Raw genomic sequence first — 20,126 nt, 5'->3', positions numbered from 1 at the left:
TGGGGCCCCCTCGCCCTTTCTCTGTCCTGGAGAAATGGGGAGGAGAAAAGACCAGCCAGCTGGCGCCCAGAGTTGCACCTGGGACCCTTCTGTGTTGGGGATTAGCTACTCCCCTGGATCCAGAGCTTTGCTAGAGAACTTGGGCACCCCCCCACCCCCCACCCCTGCCCCAGCCAAGTTTCCATTTTGCCCCAGCTGCTCCCAGTCGTTCCGAAGCCCGAGGCATGGCGTGGGGGTGATGGAGTGCTAAACCGAGGTCCCAGGCCGCAGACCTGGGGAGAAGATGCCCAGGAGCCCTGGGGTCTCCCATCTTAGAAAAGAAATAGTGTTTTGTTGAGGCCAGGCTGTGGGCTTCTGGCTCGGCAGGGCAGGGGCCTTCCTCCTCCGGAAGCTCAGAGACCCAGAGAGCATGACGTTTGAAGCAGAAAGTCTTCGCACGCATGGCATCCTGTCCTTTGGGTGTCCTTTGCGTGGGGGTGAGGGTTGGGGCAGAACCGGCAGGGCCTTTGAAACAATCAGGAGGCCCCTGTGGAGCCAGCGTCCACCCTGGTCACACGCCCGAGCTGTAGGGCCTGTGTCGGGAGCACAGCCGTGCGCAGCCGCACACCTCCAGTCCGGGTGTGGGCCTGGACCCTGGAGATCACGGCCAGCGGTGGCCTGTGCAGGGGCTGGGAGGAGCTGGCAGGCGGCCCAGAGTCTCCCCTGAGTGCGTGGCACTGGCAGGGGGTGCTGGGGAGGGGCATGAACTCCAGCCCTTTGATTAGGGTGATGTGGTCAGGAGAGGAGGCTGGGGCTCAGGACGTCACGTCATTCTGTGTCGAGAACAGGTGGGGCTGGCGGGCTGTGCCCGGGAAGGCTGTGGCGTGCACGCATGTGTGCACGGCTCATTCTCCTCGCGTGGCAGGGTCCCCCATCATGGCGCAGGCCCCTCGCGCTTGGGCACCCCTCTCCCTCCGGAGCTTTGCCTCCTTGGGGATTGCTTCACTCCCCTCCCCCACCACACTCGTCTGGGCCTGGCCAGGCTTCCTCTGCCCACCCAGGCCCTGCCCCCTCAGGCCCGGGTTTGTGGGGCTGTCCTCCGTGGGGCTGGCCAAGAGCTCCAGGTCCCAATCCCCCACTTCTGCTGGGCAGGGCTGGGGTCTCAGGAGGCAGGGAGAGGCAGGATCTCTGCCCTCAGGCGCCTGTCTCTTTCCTCCAAATCTGTAAAACCGAGGAAGTTCTGGGCTCCGGGATCCGAGCCCGGATGGGAGCTACTGTCTGCCGCCCGGCGATGGGGCGCACGAGGAGCTGGGCCATGGGCTGGCGCAGGGCGACCTCTGGGCAGAGACGGCCTCTCCCGTGCCCGGGGTTAGCTCCGCAAACACCTGAAGGGCTGTGTGGTGAGCCAGGAGATCGGGGTGCTGGGGAGGGGGCTTCTGCTCATCCTTGTCCCCTGAAAACTCGCTGCTACAGTCTCCGTTCTGTACCGTGACTCGCAGCCCTACAGCGCGCTTCCTTCTCTGAGGGAGTTCTGCTGCCTCTTCCTGCAGGTGGAGCCTCTGAGAATTCTTTTTGCATTTCTAAGATTTATGTATTTATTTGAGAGAGAGAGAACCTGAGCAGTGGGAGGGGCAGAGGGAGAGGGAGAGACACTGTCAGGGGACTCCCCACTGAGGGCTCGATCCCAGGACCCTGAGACTATGACCCGAGCTGCTGGAGAACTCAGCCGCCAGGCGCCCCTGCGTGGGTAGTTCTTTAATTCTTCCTGGCCTTTGCTAGCCATGACCCAGTCCTGCTTCAGGTGCTGGGAGGAGGAAGCCCCAAGCCCGATGCTTCCTTTGGTTCCCATTTTTTGGGTGCTGTGAGGGGCGTCCCGGGACCCCTCTGGTGAGGCTGCGGTAAGGACTTGGGCTGACACAGTGTCAGTGACACTCAAGTGCTTTCAGGCTGAGCTGATTTTCAGGTTCTGGTGGCCAGAGGGCACAGGGATGCAGATGCTCCTTCCTGACGGGGTCCCAGAGCCCCCAGCACAGTGGCGGGGCCCTCAGGGTGGGTTGGGGGAGTGGGGGTGGGACCTACATTTTGGAAGATCAGTGCAGGCTCTGGGAGCTACTGAAGCGTGAGCGTCCTCTCTGTCCTGAATTTCAAGAACCATAAGGGGTGGGGGGCGGGGTGGGGGGGGGAAGGCAGGAGGCCGGGCACCAGCTGGTGAGCGGCCTGGGCCTTCCGGGGCCACTCTCTGTGGGGAGGACACACGGCTTGGAGGCCCTGCTGAGTATCCCCCCCTCAGGTGCAGGCTTGTGATGGGATGGATGCCCTGGGAGGGGACAGACAGACAGACTTGCCTGAGCACATGGCGGCAACACTGGGGCCTGTCCATTGGGCAGCTGGGTCTCTGTGCACCCTGCCCGGCGTGTCCACGGCCCTATGTCAGCCCTCCTCCCCCCTTCCTGGCCTGCTAGTGCCCTCCGACCACCGTCCTCTTCCTGGAAGGCCACCAAGCAGGAACACCCATAGTCCCAGGGATGCCCCCTGTGGTCCAAAACCGTGGGCACAGAGGACGCAGGGCATGGTCAGGGAGGCCGAAGTTGGACAGCAGGCACCTCAGACGGGAGGGGACAGGGGGCCCATGGTCTTCCCAGCAGCTGCCTGGCCCCCTCCTCTTTGCTCTGAGGGCGTCCCTGTGAGGGGATGGGCCTGGCCCATGGGTCCCACCTGCCCACTGGGGTCTCAGACTCCGACTGAAGCCTTCTTAGCCGCAGTGACGGTGCCGCACGTCCTTCCAGACGTGTACTGACCACTCGAGACCGTGTCGGTTACAGACCCCTCATCCTGTGCAGGGCAAGCAGTGGGGAGTCTAGTGACTGGCCAGACCCCAGCAACACCCGATGGGCATTAAGAACAAAGTGGGGACAGAAGGTGGGGGCTTGGCTGGCCCTGGTTCTCCTCAGAGACTGCCTGCGTCTCAGGAGACGATGCCTGTCACCTCCTGGCCTCGGTGGGGGGGGGGGGGCTGGTCTGGAGCTGCCCATCCCCCGCGGGCCTGTGGGGCAGGAAGGCTGTGGCATGCAAGAGAGCAGCGCAGAGAAGACACGTGTCCTGCCCTTGAGCGGCTCCCAGTCCCCATGCCCCACTGTCTCCCAGGATGGACCCCAGCCTCTGCAGGGCACACTTGGAATGTCCGTGGCCAGAGACCTGGAAACAGCTGCCGCTGCCCCTTTGGGGCCATACACGGGAGCTGGTCGTGCCCCGGCTGCACCCCCGGCCACTGTTTAGGGGGCTGGTCGGAGCCCCGCAGGCAGCTGGGGTGGGGCCAGGCCCAGGCGCTCCTGTGGGGGTCAGGGCGTTTGTGAAGTCCACAAAGGCCCACCCCGCTGGGCTTTGTCTGTCCCTCACTGCAGTGAGGAGCAGTGTGGCACCTGGAGACCCGTCTGGCCTGCTTGCTCATGGTTCCAGCTCACCCAGCCTGTGGGAGGGACCTGGAGGGGGGCTTGCTCGGAGAGGCTCTCCTCTGGGACTCGGCAGGTGGCCCCCACCCATGCAGCTGAGTTGGCTCTGGGTCGGGGACTGGCTGTCCCCAGGCCGGTGGCATGCTGGCGCACAGTGGGGCCATAGGGGAATGGTGGAGTGCGGCCAGGAGCCCTGCCAGGATGCTGTCCCCTCGCTGCCGCCATCGTGCCAGGGTGTGGCCCGTCCCCTCCGACCCTTGCTGGACATGCCATGTCTTGCATGGGTGGGAAGGTGCTGGGTGTGGTGGGTCTCGCTGTGTGTGCTCCCGGGTACAGTCTGGTTTCTCCCAGTGATGGGCCAGGGCCGCAGAATGGCTGAAGGAATGTACGGACGCGTGTGCGCCTGCTGGGGCCGGGACTGCACTCAGAGCTGGCAGGTCGCCCCTGTGGATTAAACATCATGTTCCTGGGGTGCCCAGCAGTCTCAGCGAGGGGGGCATGCCACTGTTGACCTCAGGGTCGTGAGCCCCGCGCTGGGCGTGAGGACTACCAACAAAAGAGAAAGAAAGCAAGGCCTTAAAAACCATCGAGCTCCGAGGAGGTCTGTGAGTGCCTCTGCTGGTCCTCTGTTGGCCGTGCCCGCAGGGCTGGAGATTGGGAACGGCCACAATCCATGGAGTGAGGGAAGAGCCCAGCAGATGGGGAGGGTGCTGACCGGAGCTCCACGGGGCCTCAGCGCCCCCTCCTGCAGAGAGTGTCCCAGAGCCTTGGCAAGCCTTGGCCTCACGCGTCCTGCCCCAGGTTTGTGGCTGGGCCTGCAACCCCGTGAGTTAGAGCAGCCCGGCGTTCCCACTCTGGGGATGAGGGAATCCAGGTTGGGGGGTGGTGCTTGTCCAAAGACGGCCTTTCCAAGGAGAAGGGACACCCCCAAGGTGAGACTTGAGGGCCAGTTGGATGCGTTTGGAGATTTCTGTTGGAAGACCCAAGACCATTGCTGGCGCCGGGTGGTGGCGATCGGACGGGAGACGCAGGCAGGGGTTCTGCCGCCCTCAGGCACCCGCACTGCCCCGAGGTCGCTGCCCTGGAGCGGCAGGTGTTTGACTTCCTGGGCTGTCAGTGGGCGCCCATCCTGGCCACCTTTGTCCACATCGTCGTGGTCATCCTGGGGCTCTTTGGGACCATCTAGCACTGGCCTCGCTATGTCGTGGTGGTGAGTTTTGTCGTGCTCCTGCAGACCCCCATGGGCGGGGGGGGGCAGGATGACCAGTGGGAGGGCTCTGGCAGCATCGTGCCCTAGAAGCCACAGGTACATCCCAGAGTCTGGGATTCGGCTGCCGCAGCCTGAGCCCTGTCTGGGGCAGGCTCGGGGAAGTCACCTCCAAACAGAGCGTGCAGGCTGCAGACTCGGGGAGCAGAGTCACCCCTGCGAGTCCCCTCCCAGGGTGCTCTGGAAAGGCAGGTTGGCGCCTACAAAAGACCTGAGTTCACTTTCCCCACCCCTCCCCGTCTCAACTTTCCAGCTGTGTGGGCAGCCGTCTGGGTTACCTGGAACGTCTTCATTATCTGCTTCTTCCTGGAGGTGGGGGGACTGTCGAAGGTGGGTAAGTCGAGGGCTTGTGGCCGGGCCCCTGAGCGTTATACACGGCTGCTTGTGGGTCACTGTCTCTCCCGTGGCCGGTTCGTGGCCCTGGCCCTGGTTCCCAGGACAGCCCCGGGTCACAGAAGGGACTCATAAAGGTTGGGGGAGGACCTGTGATTTGATGGGTGGACGGGGGCTGTGGGCAGTGCGGGCCGTGGGCGTGGAGGAGGGTCGGGGAGCGAAGAGGTGCAGGGGGGGCACCTGGAGGGGCAGGTTCTTTCAGATGCTGGTAGAACCCACCGCCCTCTCCCGGGCAGGCGGGCGCCCCCCAAGCCACGGTCTGCCAGAGTGGCGGTTTTAATCTCACCCGAAGCTGAGAGCCAGGGGTGTGGGTCGGGCTGGACCCCCGCTCCGCCGCAGGGCAGACTGGCCGTTGCTTTGTGGGGCCGCAGCTGGGGCAGCAGAGCAGGGAAGACAGACGTTAGTTCCAAACCTAAAATGACAGTGGTGACCAAGGACATGAAGGAGGGGCGGAGAGCGCTGTGAGAACACACCCTCAGGGTCTGACCTGGGCTGGGAGGCCTTCCTGGAGGAGGGGTGTAAGCAGGGTAGGGGCCGGGGCAAGCAATGGGAGGCCTTCTTGCAGGGGAGTGATGAGCGGGCCTTGGGGTCCCTGCCTCCCCTGGCTGGAGGGCAGGGCACCCCTCCCCCTTCACAGGGGCCCACACTGGGCTGTGAGGGGTGGGTGGGCCGTGTCCCTGCTGCTCACCTGGTCCCACCCTCACCCCCGGAGCAGCGAGCTCCTGACCTTCAACCTCTCCCGCACCGCTCCTGGTGGCATGAGCATGGCCCGGGCTGCCCGCATGAGGAGCCACAGGCTGGTCTTGGGTCCCTAGATGGCCTTGGTGCCAGGCATCGGCTGCGCCCTGGGGGCATGGCTACGCTGAGGCCCTGCACAGGGCCCTGCAGTCGGGAGGGGGGGGGTTCAGGGCAGGAGAGGAAGCGGGGAAAGGGGTGGGAGAGGGGCTTACAGGTAAGGTGTCACCCCCACCCCCATCTGTCCCTCAGGCTGCTGTAGCCTCAGTGTGCTGCTCTGCAAAATAGGTTCAGAACGGGCTCCAGCCCCAGGGTGGGCACGAGGGTGGGAGAAAGACAGAGCCCGAGGCTCTGTTGATGCTGTCGGTGGGTTGGGACCAGAATGAAGGTGTGTCTGTCTGTCCCCTGCCGGCCCTGAAGCCTCCATCACAGCCCCTCCAAGTCACACAGACACCTGACATGAGGGGGGCAGAGACGCAGCTGGACTGCACCTGCTGTGTTGATAGGGGTTGTGACCCCATGAGTACAACTACAGGATGCCCAGTGCCGTGTGAGTTTCAGATCAGCAAGGACTACGTTTCGGCGTTGCGCGCTCTACGCGGGATTTGTGACGTACACGACATCTGTGGTTCATCGTGTATCTGAAATTCGCATTTAAGTTGGTGTCCTATATTTTATCTGCAAGCCCTGAAAAGAGAAGTGTTTTAATGCAGGGGCCGGGCGTGGGCAGGAGCATCTCAGGCCTCAGGAGCTGGGCCAGCGCCCGGCCCCCTCTGCCCCTCCAGACTGGGAACGGGGGACTGGGGAAGCTGCCGGGACAGACTCCGGCCATAAACCGGTGGCTTCTCCAAGCCCGTTTCTCTTCTGCGACCCAGACGGGTAGCTCCCCGCACCCTCCCCACCATGGAGGTCTGGGCACTTGGCTTCTGACCCCCATGGAGGGGCTCTGGGACTAGATGGGCAGGAGGGAGGAGGAGCGAAGCCGCAGCTTCGTGAGAAACGGGGGTCCTCTGCAGGGCGTCCTCCGCCATCTGCATTCAGGCCGGAAGCGCCAAGTCTCCTGAAGCCCGTGAGGGGACGCCGGGAGCTACTTCTACCCACGCTCGGGAACCCCACTCTGAGGGGAGAGTCTGAACTCAGCAGCAGTCGGCTGCTTGGCGCCCATGCCTCTGGCAGGCTGCCGTCGGGTGGGGCACATGGTGCAGGCACACGGCGTGGCTGAGGTCCATGTCTCATCCTCCTGTGCCTGCCTCCTGTCCCTAGCGTGTGGACAGGGAACGGAAGCCCAGTGAGAGTGCCACACGGGGAGCGTGTTGCTGGAGGGGTCTGCAGGAGCTGGTGGCTGCGGCTGTGACCTAGGATCCTGGAACATCACGGCTGGAGACAGTGACTCTGCGGGTCGGGAGTCTAGGAATGGCTTAATCGGCCGGTGCTGGCTTGAGATCACTCACAAAGCCTCCGTTGGCGGAGGCTTTGGTCTTCTGAAGGCTGGACCGGGGCTTCAAGCGCTGGTTCCAAGGGGGTCCCCTTGCGTGCACCCCCAGGGCTGCTTGGGTGTCTTCACCATGGGGCGGCTGGTCCCGCAGGGCCAGCAGGTGGAGAGGGACGGGCAGCTGCATTGCCTCTGAGACCCTGTCTTGGATGTCACACTTGGTCATTTCTGGAGGATCTCAGCGTTTGCACAGGTCAGCCCTAGTCAGGGTGGGAGATGGCCCTGCAGGGCATGAGCTCCGGGGAGATCCACCAGGATGGCCCTGCAGCTTCTGCAGGAGCCCACGCTCTCCCTGCTGTTGGTTCCCTGCAGTGACAAGGCAGACAGGGCCCAGATGCCTCCCTTTCTTCCAACAAGGCCCAACCTCTCTGGATTGGAGCCCTAGGGAGGCCCTTTCTCCCCATCATCTCCTCCAGAGAGATAAGGACCCATCTGAAGACGAGGAAGGTGGAAGCCCACAGTTTTACTTAAGGCCGGAAACTGGCAGCAAGATGCTCATACCCAGAAGAGGCCATCGAGGGGTGGGGGGGGACCCCATTCCAGGAGGGGTCCAGGAAGGGCACCTGCCCCATGCCCTCTTTCAGGGCTTAGGTGGCTGTGGACACAGCTGTCTGGTCAGCAGAGCCCAAACTGGCTTTGACCATGAGCATGTGGCCTCTGTATTCTGGAAAGCATGGCCCCATCACCAGGCCCCTCAAAGCTGGGGCTGGGAAAACCCTGTGGGCTGCAGCCCCTTCTTCTCTCTCAAAGCCTCCAGGAGCGTCCTCTAGAGGCTGCCCCCGAGCCCAGATGGAATGGGTGTCCCTCCTCCAGGTGTCACCTTCGGTGGGCTGTGTACCCTGTGGGTCTGGAGCTTGTCCTGAGCTCACACACCCAGAGGCAGAGCCTGTTACAGGGATGCTGTCTGGCCGAGGGTGCTGCTCAGCAGGGGGTCTCTCAGGGAACTCGTCCTTTTCGGGGGGGGGGGTGTCTTACCCACGGATGCGTGTGTGACACACGAGACTGGTTGTGAGTAGCAGAGGCAGAGGTTAGGGACCATGGAAGGAGCATGAAGAAAGAGACTGTGGACTCTGAGGTGGTCAGACAGCTTGGAGGGCCCTGGAGGAAGGGAGGTCAGGGAGCTCCTCTGAGGGCAGGCTGGCCGTGTGGCCGTGTGCAGGCGCTTCCCTTTGTGGGGAAGGGAGAGGCACTGGGAGGAGCTGGGCCATTGTCTGCGAGGCCCCTGTAGCCAGAGTCCGCGCTGGGCTCCTCCCTGAAAGGGACGCCAGCTGGGCCGGTGGTTTCTGGCTTTTCAACGCTTTGGTCTCCCAGGGACGCCATAACAAAGTACTGTGACAGGTCGCTGGGAGCATTTGCTTTTCTCTGTTCTGGAGGCAGGACTTCAAAATCAAGGTTCCGTAGGGTCTGTTCCTGCCAGGGGCTCGGGTGGAGGGTCTGTCCCAGCTTCCCGTGTGGGACGTCCCCACCGGCAGACGTGGCTCTGTCTTCACACAGCCTTCTTTCTTGTGTTTTATGTGTCAGATGTCATCACTTTTCCTTAAATCTCAGCATCTGGGGTGGCCTCATCTTAATTTTGTCGTCTCTTCAAAGAGTGCTTCCAAATAGGACCATATTCATAGGTCCTGGGGGTGAGGACTTGATCATGTATTTCTGAGGCTACAATTCAACCCACGACAGCAACTAAACAATTCCTTGGGGTCACACAGATGGCTTCTGGCTCCTGGAGGACACGTGTGGCAAAGCGCTGCCCCCTTGGAGACCAACCCAGGCCCCTTTCCGAAGCTGTGTGTCATGCAGGCTGTGCGGGTGGTGCAGGGCCGGGTTAGGCCCGGGACAGGCCCAGCCGCAGGCTTTGCTGGCCCTGGGGACGCCGGGCAAGGAACCTCCTGACCTGATTGTCCAATGGAACCCACTCGCTCTTGTCCTGCCTCGCTTCCACCATAGGACCCAAGGCCTACCAGCAAGGAGCCAGGTGGCTTTGCCCCAGGACCTTGGAGTTTGTGTCCAGGTGAGCCTTGAACCTCACAATGGAGTCCAGTCTGGCTAGTGCTTCTCCAGCCCTGGGCAGTGCTGAGGCCCTGGGTCTGGCGGGTGCCGCCTTTGTGAGTCACTTGAGCCCCGTGTCTCAGCTTCCTGTTCTGTGGCCTGGGAAGCGGGGGGGGAGGACCTGTTGGGGGAGGTCAGGTCAAGGCTCTGGTGAATGTGCTTGTAGGAGGAGCTCAGTCCATGTTGGCCAGTGGCTCCATGAGCACCGCAAAGGACACACAGAGCAGCCCAGGTGTGTCCGCCGCGTCCCTGGAGGGAACTGGTCAGATCTGGAGGCTCCTGACTTTGCTTGGTGTAAGCAGTGGCGTCAACATCCATGTGTCCAGGGGGGTTCACAGGACAGAGGTTCGGCATCCAGCAGCTGACTCTGGAAATTGAATTCTGAATCTTTGGCAATGCTTGGCTGCTCGTGTGGTCCACATGCCATGTTTTGGCGGCTTAGGTGGCCTGCACACTTCCGGCGTTCCCTCTTCTCTGGTTTTTATAGGCCCAATGGACGATGAGACTGGGGCATTTGGGGTGCTGTCCCCACGGCCAGAAGCCAGAGCTGCCCTTCCCTCTGGTGCTGCAGACCTCACTCACTGATACAAAGTGAGGGTCATGGTTACCTGAAAATGCGTGGGAACCCAGGTGGCTTTCTCAAAAGAAGGAACCGGCTTGGCAAGGACACTCCTCCATACATTTGCAGAATTTTTAAAAAGGCAACGCAAAGGAAACTGGGGAAGAACAAATGAAGATTCCTGATGGGAGTTTCCAACATGCTGCTGCTGGTGGGAGGAGGGTTCCATGTGGCGATGGGAGAGACGGATCCATTGGGTTGCAGGGATGGACTTTCTTTCATGAAATGCGAGATTCTAAAGACTTGTTCGCTGGTAAGTGCTTTGCCCCCCTGGAGCCAGCCCTCTGACGATTGTTCTGGAGGGCTTGGAGGGGCGAGCCCTTAGCTGGCTGGCCTGTGGTCTGGCTGGTGAGGAGAGAACCTGCCATGGAGGCAGAAAGCCTAGTGCTGGTAGAGTGGGGTCTGCAGGTACCATGGGCTTCTGGGAGCTTCGGGGAGCAGCTGGGAGTGGGGCGCAGGGGACAGACAGGAGGTGGGAAAGCAGAGGTGGGGTCATGGGGTGTCTTTCCCCAGGACCCTGTGGAGGAAGAGAGTGGGGGTGGGTGGGTGGGAGGAGGCTTCAGCACCACTGCCAGCTCCAGCCTGGCCCTTCCTGGGAGGGACACCAGGTTCCCATAAGAGTTCCAGAGGACGGGGCGCCTGGGTGGCTCAGTGGGGTAAGCCTCTGCCTTCGGCTCAGGTCGTGATCTCGGGGTCCTGGGATCGAGTCCCGCATCGGGCTCTCTGCTCGGCAAGAAGCCTGCTTCCCTCTCTCCCTCTCTCTCTTTGCCTTCCTCTCCGTCTACTTGTGATCTCTCTCTCTGTCAAATAAATAAATAAAAATCTTAAAAAAAAAAAAAAAAAAAAAAAGAGTTCCAGAGGATGGGGCGCCTGGGTGGCTCAGTGGGGTAAGCCTCTGCCTTCGGCTCAGGTCGTGATCTCAGGTCCCGGGATCGAGCCCCATATCAGGCTCTCTGCTCAGCGGGGAGCCTGCTTCCCTCTCTCTCTCTGCCTGCCTCTCTGCCTACTTGTGATCTCTCTCTTTCTGTCAAATAAATAAATAAATAAATCTTAAAAAAAAAAAAAAAGAGTTCCAGAGGACTCCTCACGCTTCCCTCTTGAGGGGGAGGAGACCGGCTTGTGGCATCGAGGGGGGACTGTTGGGCCTGATCTGTGCATGAAGATACCATGACCCAGAGCTTATGTAAACCTCTCAGGCCTCACCGTCGCAGGTGGAGGGTCGGCCGTCCCCGGGGAGGCAGCTGGAAATGCTGTCCTTCCCCTTGCTTCCAAGACCGTGCTGCTGGCCACCTTCCTGTCCACCCCATGCCATTTCTTACCCCACCCTGGGTTGTGCTAGTCTCACAGACAGACCCCACCATCCTCTCTCAGAAGATCTGCTGTGCCGTCTCTCCATAGCAGGCCCCCCGTGAACCACCTTTTCTCTTTGTCCCCCCGACCAGTCAGGATCCTTGCAAGACCGAGGTGGTGCCCTTTGGTTGGGTTAATGCGAAGGGGCTGTTCTAAATCTGGGTGCCACATGAGGGACAACACAGTGTATCCCACTCCCCTGGGGTGTGTAGGCACGGAGCTGTTGCCCTCTGGCCCGCAGGGGTGTGGGGAGGAGTTACATCCAGGCAGAGCTCATTGGAGCTATCCCCCTGCCCCTGGGATGCAGAGCTGCAGAGAAGGGACAGAGGGGTCCACGCTTTATCTCCTTTCTTCTCCTGCTGGGATCCCCATTGGCCGACCCAAGCAGGAGGACGCTGGAGCATGGACACCATCCACACCACAAGGGGTGGGGAATGTGGAGCAGGGTCAGGTGCAGCACCCCCAAGCCACCGCCATCAGACTCCTGCTCCAAGCTGCATCCTTGGGGTGGAGACCATGGCTTGGTATGGGAGATGCTCGGATGCCCGACAACATGACCTCACCATCCTCAGCGGCCTCACGGCTTCCCAGCATCTGTGGAGGAGGCTGGTTTTGCTTCCCTGGGCAGAGCCTCCCAGGTGAGCTGGGGCTGCCAGCCTCTCCCAAGGCCCTGTGAGCACACAGGGCCGTGGGCATTTCCTGGGAACCTCTGGCCCTGTGGCGCTGGGATGCATGTTAGAAACAAGCCGTCCTGCTCAGGGCCCACCACGGGCTCTGGCTGCGAGTCAGGGCTGGTCCCCTCATTCCCATAAGGAGGATGCAGTTCCCCAGCGGCGTGAATGCCACCCTCAGGAGGTGTTAGCCCTTGGTTACATCGCCTGGGCCGCATGAGTGCAGAGAGACTGGACCACAGGCAGTGCCAGCCCCCTCCGTCTCAGCTGGAGCCCTTTCTCCCACAGTGGTCCTGGTGTCTCGCTGTCCGTGGGGCACCTAATGCCCACCTGCCCTCTCCCCTGAAGTCTGAGTGTCCTCCCGCGGGCCTGGCTGGGGAGCCTATGCCCAGTCAAGCCCCTGACTCCCTCAGGACAGCAGCCAGCCCTGTCCACTCTGTCCAGAACTGCCCGCCGGGCTGGGTCCTTGGCACCGGCAGCCAAACCATCCGGCCTGGCCGGCTCCGACTTCTGCAGCCGCGTCTGCGCGTGGGCACCCCTTCCCCGAGAAGGAGAAAGCTGGTGGTTGGTTACGGCAAGAGGACCCCACAGTGATGGCCGGGCTGGAACTGGGGCGAGGGGTTCAGTCTGGGGGGTCCATCAGCTGTGGTCGTGTCTCTGAAGGCTTCTCTCTCACCTCAGCCTCCTGTTAAAGCAGGTGGTCACCTTCCGGATTCAACCACTGGCCAGTCCTTATCCGCTCATACCCCCGCAAGGAAGTCAGATGCCACTTGGAACATTGAAGCTGAGGAAGTCCCACAGACACGCTCTCCTTGTGCATTTTACAGACGAGGAAACCGAGGCCTGGCAGGGGCTGTGGCCTCATGGTCGGGACACCCTGGGGCTTCTGTCCCCCGTGCCTCGAGCTTGCCTTGTCCTCATCCCGGCCTCTCGGTGTCTTTCAGCCCCTGGCTTTCGTCTACACCTGCTACATGGTCAGCGTTTCCACCGAGGAGGACAGCTGTAAGTGTGTGGCCCCCGGGTGCCCACAACAGCCTCTTGGTGACCTGGCCTGGACCGTCCAGGCTGTGGGCAGGGAGCAGAAGGTTGGACACAGAGGTGGTGACTCTGCGTTCTCCTGGACGTCTGCTGGCAAAGCCTGAGACCTCGCCTCTTAGGTGGATCCCCCTGCCCTCGGGGGTCTGTGTCTGAGCAGAGGGGAGGATGGCTCAGCCACCTAAGAACAGATGAGAGGGTCCCCAGGCTTTGGGCACCAGGGCTCAGCTCACACCCAAGCCCCCAGGTCTGAGGGCTCCCAGACTGCAGGGCAGGTCACACCACAGCCTCCACAGCAGCCGCAGGCAGAGGTTCAGCCCTCAGACCCACAGAGGGGTGGGCCGCTCTGTCTCCCGCAGCCTGAGAGACCGGGCCCTACTGGCTGTGGGGGCCCCGTCAGGCCTCAGTGCCAGCCTGTCCCGTCTGAGCAGCACTTTTGCTTTCTGCTCACAGAGGGGTTCCCCCTTGACCTTTCTCTGATTTTCAACATCTCAGGCACGCTTACCAGGCCTGACTACCCCTGGCTCGGACACGATTTCCTGGAAAGACTCTGCAGAAGACAAGGCTGGGGTGGGTTGGGCCTGGGTGCACCTGGGGGCCACTGCTCCCATGGGCAGAGCCCTCTCTGGGGCCCGAATGGCTTCCTATACTGGGAGACCAGACTGGCTCTGGACCAGGTCCCCCAGCTCTCACGCCGCGTGACCCCCAGACCGTCACTCAGACCACTGCCGGCTGGGAGAAAACTAAGGGGAATTCACATATTGGTTACATTAAAACGTTCCGGCATGGGAGTCAGCCCTGCGGTTCAGAAATGCATCACCTCTGCCCAGCAAGCCCAGCCATGCGCCAGCTGCACAGACACAGCTTCAAGGGGCAGGTGGCTGATGTTCGTAGATGTGACGGGGGGCAGTGGTTGGGCCACAGTGAGGTGCCACCCAGCCCTGAGGACCCAGACCGGCCCCGCAGGCTGCCTCCCCCTGCTGAGCTCGTCAGTGTCCACCAGAGCGTTCTGCCTGGGGAGTCACACTGTCCATCCTCCAGAGGGACGTGGCCAGGCCTGGGCTGGGCCTGGGGCGGTGCCTACACTCCCCTTGGGGCCCCCCAGGCTCGCCCCGCCTCTGCCATCAGCACACAGAGGTTTGGGTTGGGCGTGCTCTCTGTTCTGCCATCTTTTCTTTTGTTTGGGTCTTGTTTTCTTTCAGTGGATTTCATTGGTGGATCTGACCCACTTCCTCTCCACCACGTCTAGGAGAAGCCTTCCAGCCTCTTGTTCGAGCAGGCGCACTAGTAAGCATGGTCAGCAGAGCCCGCCCCTGGCTGGGCCTGGCCAGTTGGTTTAGCGTAGCTGCGAGGCTTCTCTCCTTGTGGAAGCCTCACCAGGCATCCGTCTGCCTATCTGTCCATCTGTCTATCGTCCGTCCGTCCACCTATTCCTTGCTCCCTGAGATCGGCTCCGTGCCGGCTCTGCTGGGTGTGGCAGAGCCGAGGCTCTGGGGCGTGGCCCCCGCCCGCTGGAGCTGCAAGCCCGGCAGAGTCCACGGACTTGGGTCTAAGATGGTTTTGTGCTGGGGGTGCTGGAGAGACCTCCTCGCAGGAGGGCGACGTCTTCTCGAAGGGTCTTACTGCGGCAGGAAGTTTGGGGTGTTGGTTTCTTTGGAGAATCAGACTTCTTTCCTCTTAAAAAGCAGTGTCCAGGACCCTGCATGCCCCCAGGCTCAGGATGGGGGTAACTGGGCGCTGCCCACTTCCTCTCAAGCAGCCCTTGCCAGGTCCCACATACAATCCTGAAACTTGGGGTCCAAGAACTGGGGTCCTTGTCATCGTGGAGCTGGGCTTCGCTTCCCCTTCTCCCATCCTACCGAGGCCCTCAGACACGATCCTGCCCTCGAGGCAACCCCTGTGGCCCTCCCCTAGGGTCCCCCGCCCTCTCGGCAGCCACACCCTTTCCGTCCTACAGGTGAAAGCCCATCTCAGCCAAGGGCCGTCAGGGGTGGCAAGCGTCCCATCTCTGTAACAGGAGAGCCCTCGCTCAGGCCACCCAGCCTGGGCAGAGGATGAGAGCAGACTGCCCCGGGCATCCCCAAAGTGCCCCCACGTAGAAAGTAGGACACTGCCCCGCAGACCTCCTTTCCCGAGAGGCAGGATTTGGTGGACATTTACAAGCTCAGTCTCAGAAGTGACCTGAGGCTAGGTGGCTTTAGAAGTCATCACAACGCTGAGAAGAACAGAATGAGGGAGAGGAGAGGGGATGGAAGGGGCCCCGCCGGGCACGAGGAGGCATGTGGGGGGACATGCCGGGAGATGTCTGGCCGCCGCCCTGCTGGTGAGCAGGTGGGGTGGGGCCAGCACATCTGGAAGAGAGGCTGCTGAGCTCGGTCCAGGGAAAACCCACCACTTTACTGTGAAAGCACCCGAGCATCAGAAAACCCAGCTTTAGGCCCACCCCCTTCGCCACGACGTCTGCAGCTCCCTTCCACCCTGGTCTTCGGCTGGGGACTGGGGATGGCCCGTTCTGGTTGCCAGCTCAGCTGTCCTCAGCAGGCCTGCCCTGTGGCCTGAGGGATAGGCGGAGATGGGCAAGGCGCCGGCGTGGCAGCCAGCACCTGAAGCACCTGGGAGAGGAGGAAGGACGAATGGGCTATGCCCTGTTGGCTTGTCCATGGACCAGGGACCTCAGCCTGCAGGCCCTCCCTCCCCAGCCACTGGAGCCCCCCCGCAGGTGCTAGGAGAGATGGGGGAGGGGCACAGAATTCCTTGACAACCAGGAGACCAAGCTTTCTGCCAGCTGTAAAAATCAAAGGTTCACGCTCCCCTCCCACACCCATCATGCACTCCGGCCTGGCCGCCCCTCCTCACGGCAGTGCACCGCTGGAGCTCCTTCCCCTGGGCCCAGCTGCGGCCCACACACCCAGCTGGACAGGCGGCCTTATCCCCCCCCCCCCGATCACTGGGGACATTGAGGCAGAGCTGGGCCTGGCTGGTACGGTTAAGGTGCCCCAGCAGAGCGGTGGTGGCCAGCCAGGGTGCTGTATTGAGGACCCAGGGCAAGGATCTGAGCATCAGGGGAAGGTAGTGGGCTGATTGGCCACACCTGCCAGGGCCGGGGAGCTGGATGAAATCCGACGTGCTCCCTCCCGCCATCCAGCCAGGCTGGCCCGCCCTGGAGTTAAGATCACGTGAGATAAGGTACCCCGGGGGGGGTCACCATCCAGGCCCGTCCAGACATCTGTGAGGCCCACACGGGGAAGGACGTGCCCAAGGCGGGCCAGGCTGGGCTCTGCCAGTAGGCAGCGGCATGGCCACTCACCTGGCCTAGGACAGGAAGGTGCGCACGCAGCTGTGGATGGGGGCCCTGCAGATGGGGCACAGCTGCAGGGCGGGTGCACATTCGGCACAGACCAGGTGGCCGCAGGGCACGAAGACAGTGCCCACGGCACGGTCCAGGCAGACTTTGCAGGTTCTCTCCTCCTGTAGGCGCCGCAGCTGCTCTCCCACATATCCGGCTCCTGGGGTTCGAAAACCCAGTGGTGCCCTCTGGGCCTGCGCTCCCCCCTGCCCCGGAGGACCCCGTGTCCACCCCAGACCTCTGCCATCTGTCCTGGACCGATGGAGGAGGGCCCCCTCCCCCAGGAGGCAGGGGAGCTGGCCCTCCCCACAGGTGGGCCCCACACTTACCTGGCTCCCTGGCACCCTCTGACTGGGCTTCTCTTCTGGGTGTGGGCAGCTCGGGACCAGTGTGGACAGGAGCTGTAGGTGGTGAGGAACGGAACAGAGGCTCCCCAGGGGATGTGAAACCCCACCCAGAGGCTCTGGCAGGAGCCCACCCAGCCCCACAGCCCTCCTTCTGCCCACCCCCCGCCATGCCGTAAACCCCAGAGCCCACGCCACGGGGACGTGTCCCCGCAGACCCTGCACTGTGACTGTAGGAGCATGTACCCGGCCCTGGGGGCTGTGCCCAGAAGGGATGAGCAGGGAGAGGCTGGGGCGGGGATGTACCTTTGGTCCCCGGCCCCCCGTCCCCATCGTCTTTCTGGAGCAGGTCTGCCACCAGCCAGGACGCGGAGAGGTCAGCTGGCCCTGCCCAGCCATACTTCCGCTACAGCAGGTTTTGCATGCGGCCCAGCCCAAAGCCCATGCACAGCACGGCCTGCACTGCTGGGCACTGGCACCGTGCGGACCACTCCTGGCTGTCCCCGGCACCTGTAAGGCAGGGAGAGGGGCACTGGACCAAGGAGAGGAGGGCTGGGGTCAGGGGGCGGTGCTCAGTGTCATGGGAGAGAGGCGGTGGCTTGCTACTGTGGCTGCTCCCCAGGGGCCTTTGAGGCCATTGCGGCCGCGTTATCTATGTTCCAGGGAGGGATGTTCCCCATGATTCAGACGCACCACGACACGGAAAAGACAGTCAAAGCTCATTGCCGAGGTCACTGGGGACAGAACCCTGCCAGGGGCTGGGTGCTGCTCCCAGAGCATCATGTAGCCTGGCTCAGTTCCCGACGGTTGGCACCGTCCCTGTCTCAGGGCTGGGGGCGATGAGGCTCAGGGCAGAAGTCACTTGCAATGGACTTAGAAGAGCCGGGGTCTGAACTCCGGAGCCCCTCGGGCCCTCACCCTGCAGTTCTGGGCTCAGTGTAGACAGCAGCCGCTGCCCCCTGTGGGCTCACAACTACAGCCACTGCGGGAGGGCAGGGGGGCACCTGGTACACCTGCATCTCCTCTCCACGCTCCCAGTGCCGGCCCCGGGGTTGGCGATGCTCACGGTGGGTTGCTCAGTGGTAGCAGGGGACTGCTTCCTCTCCCCTGCAGCCCCAGACACAGTGACCCCGCACGCAGCCCCCTGCCCCCAGAGGGAGCCCAGGTAGGCCCCTGACAGCTGGCCGAGTAGCCTCACTCCCTGCACTGCTCGCCTTCACCATGGGGCGGGCCAAAGGCGCCTGGGGAGCAGAGCACGGGGCAGGCACCAAGGCTCACCGGAGGGGACGGCAGGGGCCCGTCTCTGGCTCTTCCAGTCGGTCCAGAAAGGAGTCTGAGAACATCTGAGGCTAGAGTAGACAGAGGAGTGGGGGGAGGGCGAGGGACCCTTCCCCCAAGTCCCGAGGAGAGGCAGGACTCACCCAGGAGCCAAGCGGGTGGCAACGGGCCTCCTCCACGCTGCAGACAAAGTCCTGTCCCCTCGTCTGGAGCAGGAACTCACACCTGAAGGAAGCAGGTTGGGAGGCCCCGTGGCACGGCTTGGGCTGCAGGAGAGCCCCTCTAGCCAGCCTTGTGCCCCCACAGGGCCCTGCAGCGGGCAGCTGGGGGTCACGGAGGGTGAGGCCCTTGCTGGGAAGGATGTTTTGGAGACAACTTCTGTGGAGCGTCAGGGAAGGAACAGCAAACATGCTGTCCTCAGATGCCCCCATCCCCAGAATGCGGCCCTCCTGCCCCCGCCCCTGGAAGGGGAAGCTGGCCCGTGCCCAGCCCTAGGAGCGGCCTGCAGGGTCCTCACCTGGGGAACCACTCGGCGTGCTCTGTCCAGGGGTCATCCCCTTGCTCCCAGCTCTGCAGATCCCCGCAGCAGAAGAAGCACCTCACTTTGTCTTGCTGGCCTAGGCGGAGCACAGATGCTGGCCCTGCCCACCCCCGATCTCTTGGTACCCTCCCACTCAGCCAGGTGTGCCCCCCCAGGGCTGTGGGGGGTCCCAGGTGGCCTTCCCTTATGTGCCAAGGGCTATCTGGGGTCACTTATGAGCCCTGGGGGCACCCAGGTTCTCTGCCCCCTCTTTGCCCTTATTCTTGGACTTCACAAGCACCCCACTTTCTCAGAGGCGAAGTGGGGATAGTAGTGCCTGGGCAGTGGTGCCGACTTTCATTCAGGGGAATGAAAGATCTGCAGGCAGACAGTTAGGGGCAGGGGGCACGGCCTGGATGGATGTCCCAGTGACGGAGAGGAGAGCGTGCCAGGTGCCTCCTGTCTCTGCCCCCACAGCCCTCACCCTGGGGATGCACAGGGTCCACGGGTTCGGAGTGCTACAGGCCTGACCCGGACCCCAGGGCCCCGTGGACGCCCCACACGCTTTCCAGCCAAACTCCCCCTGTGCACCGGCCACCCAAGGGGAGACTTTGAGGCAGGGGACGAGTGTGGAAAGGCCACGGGACCCCTGCCCCCTCTGTGTCAGGCCCAGCCCCGCCCTGCTATAGGGGGAGGGGCTCCAGGCCCACAGGGTCCCCAGTGGCGCCCCCAGAACTCACCAGTGTAGAAGAAGCCTGCGGCAGCCAGCCACTCAGGCCTCACCATGGCGGCCAGTAGCCATTCGCAGAAGGAGGCCAGCGGCAGCTCCTCAGAGCCCATCCCGGGGAAGGCCGGTCTTGCCGCTGGGGTAGCCCTGGCCCCCTCCTCCTCTTCCTCCTGCCCTGAGAGGGGGCGCGGCTGGCCCAGGATCTGCCCATCTATGTGGTCCTGCCCCCCACCCCCGGACAGGGCACTGCTGGTGTCCTGGCCCACAGTGTGGCCACACAGAGAGAGGGGTCCACTGCGCCCCTGTGTGGGACCGCTGCCAGCTGCCCAGCAGCTTGGCTCTGGGCCCCAGCACCAGCACTTGGCCCTGTCCTCCAGCCCCATAGCGCAAATCCCAGCCCTGACCAGTTGTGCGGTGGCAATGGGGCTCACGGAAGCCAGTCCTGGAATGTGCCCAGCCAGCCTGCCTCAGGGCTCCTGATCCCTAGGCCCCGCCTGGGGAGAGCAGTGGCCTTTGCCTACAACAGCTGGGTGAGGTGGGCGGGCCCAGTCCTGCCCCACTGGATGCACCAGGTGGGGGAGTGGCCAGGGGGCTGCTGCTTTCTGGAAGGGGCCAGTGTGGCAGCAGGACTGTGTCACGGGGCCCCCAGGGGTAGGGGCCTTGCTCCGCTCCACAGGGGTGGGCGGTGACTCTCAGGACAGAGCGGGAGGGGCTGGAGCACGGACACCTCTCCCAAGGCCACAGAGGGCTACTGCTGGCTCCAGGACCTGGGGGAGGAGGGAGGCAGGGAGAAGGGGGAGGCGATGCTGTGGGTCAGCTCCAAGTTCCTGGGCCAGATGTCAGTGCCAGCCTCTGAAGGTGGTAGGTTCCAGGGG

General features: G+C 62.9%; 2 protein-coding genes across 2 annotated transcripts; one reads left to right on the top strand and one right to left on the bottom strand.

The window, feature by feature from the left end:
• The first annotated feature begins 3,598 nt into the window (after window positions 1–3,598).
• NKAIN4 (sodium/potassium transporting ATPase interacting 4) lies at window positions 3,599–14,532 on the top strand. Its single transcript, XM_047747001.1, is given in 7 exon segments — window positions 3,599–3,662; window positions 4,074–4,106; window positions 4,409–4,642; window positions 4,949–5,160; window positions 12,350–12,565; window positions 12,946–13,003; window positions 14,239–14,532. Coding segments are annotated over 7 exon segments (903 nt in total). The 3' UTR covers window positions 14,325–14,532.
• Window positions 14,533–15,118: 586 nt separating this feature from the next.
• On the bottom strand, window positions 15,119–19,884 carry BIRC7 (baculoviral IAP repeat containing 7). Its single transcript, XM_047746906.1, is given in 8 exon segments — window positions 15,119–15,639; window positions 16,344–16,542; window positions 16,712–16,768; window positions 17,033–17,236; window positions 18,005–18,027; window positions 18,113–18,229; window positions 18,522–18,621; window positions 19,265–19,884. Coding segments are annotated over 7 exon segments (1,065 nt in total). The 5' UTR covers window positions 19,635–19,884; the 3' UTR covers window positions 15,119–15,639; window positions 16,344–16,348.
• Window positions 19,885–20,126: the final 242 nt, after the last annotated feature.

Source organism: Lutra lutra, chromosome 9 (assembly GCF_902655055.1).
Source record: "Lutra lutra chromosome 9, mLutLut1.2, whole genome shotgun sequence".
Taxonomy (NCBI): domain Eukaryota; kingdom Metazoa; phylum Chordata; class Mammalia; order Carnivora; family Mustelidae; genus Lutra; species Lutra lutra.
Note: the sequence above shows the minus strand (reverse complement) of the source record. Positions and strands in the feature narration are given on the sequence as shown.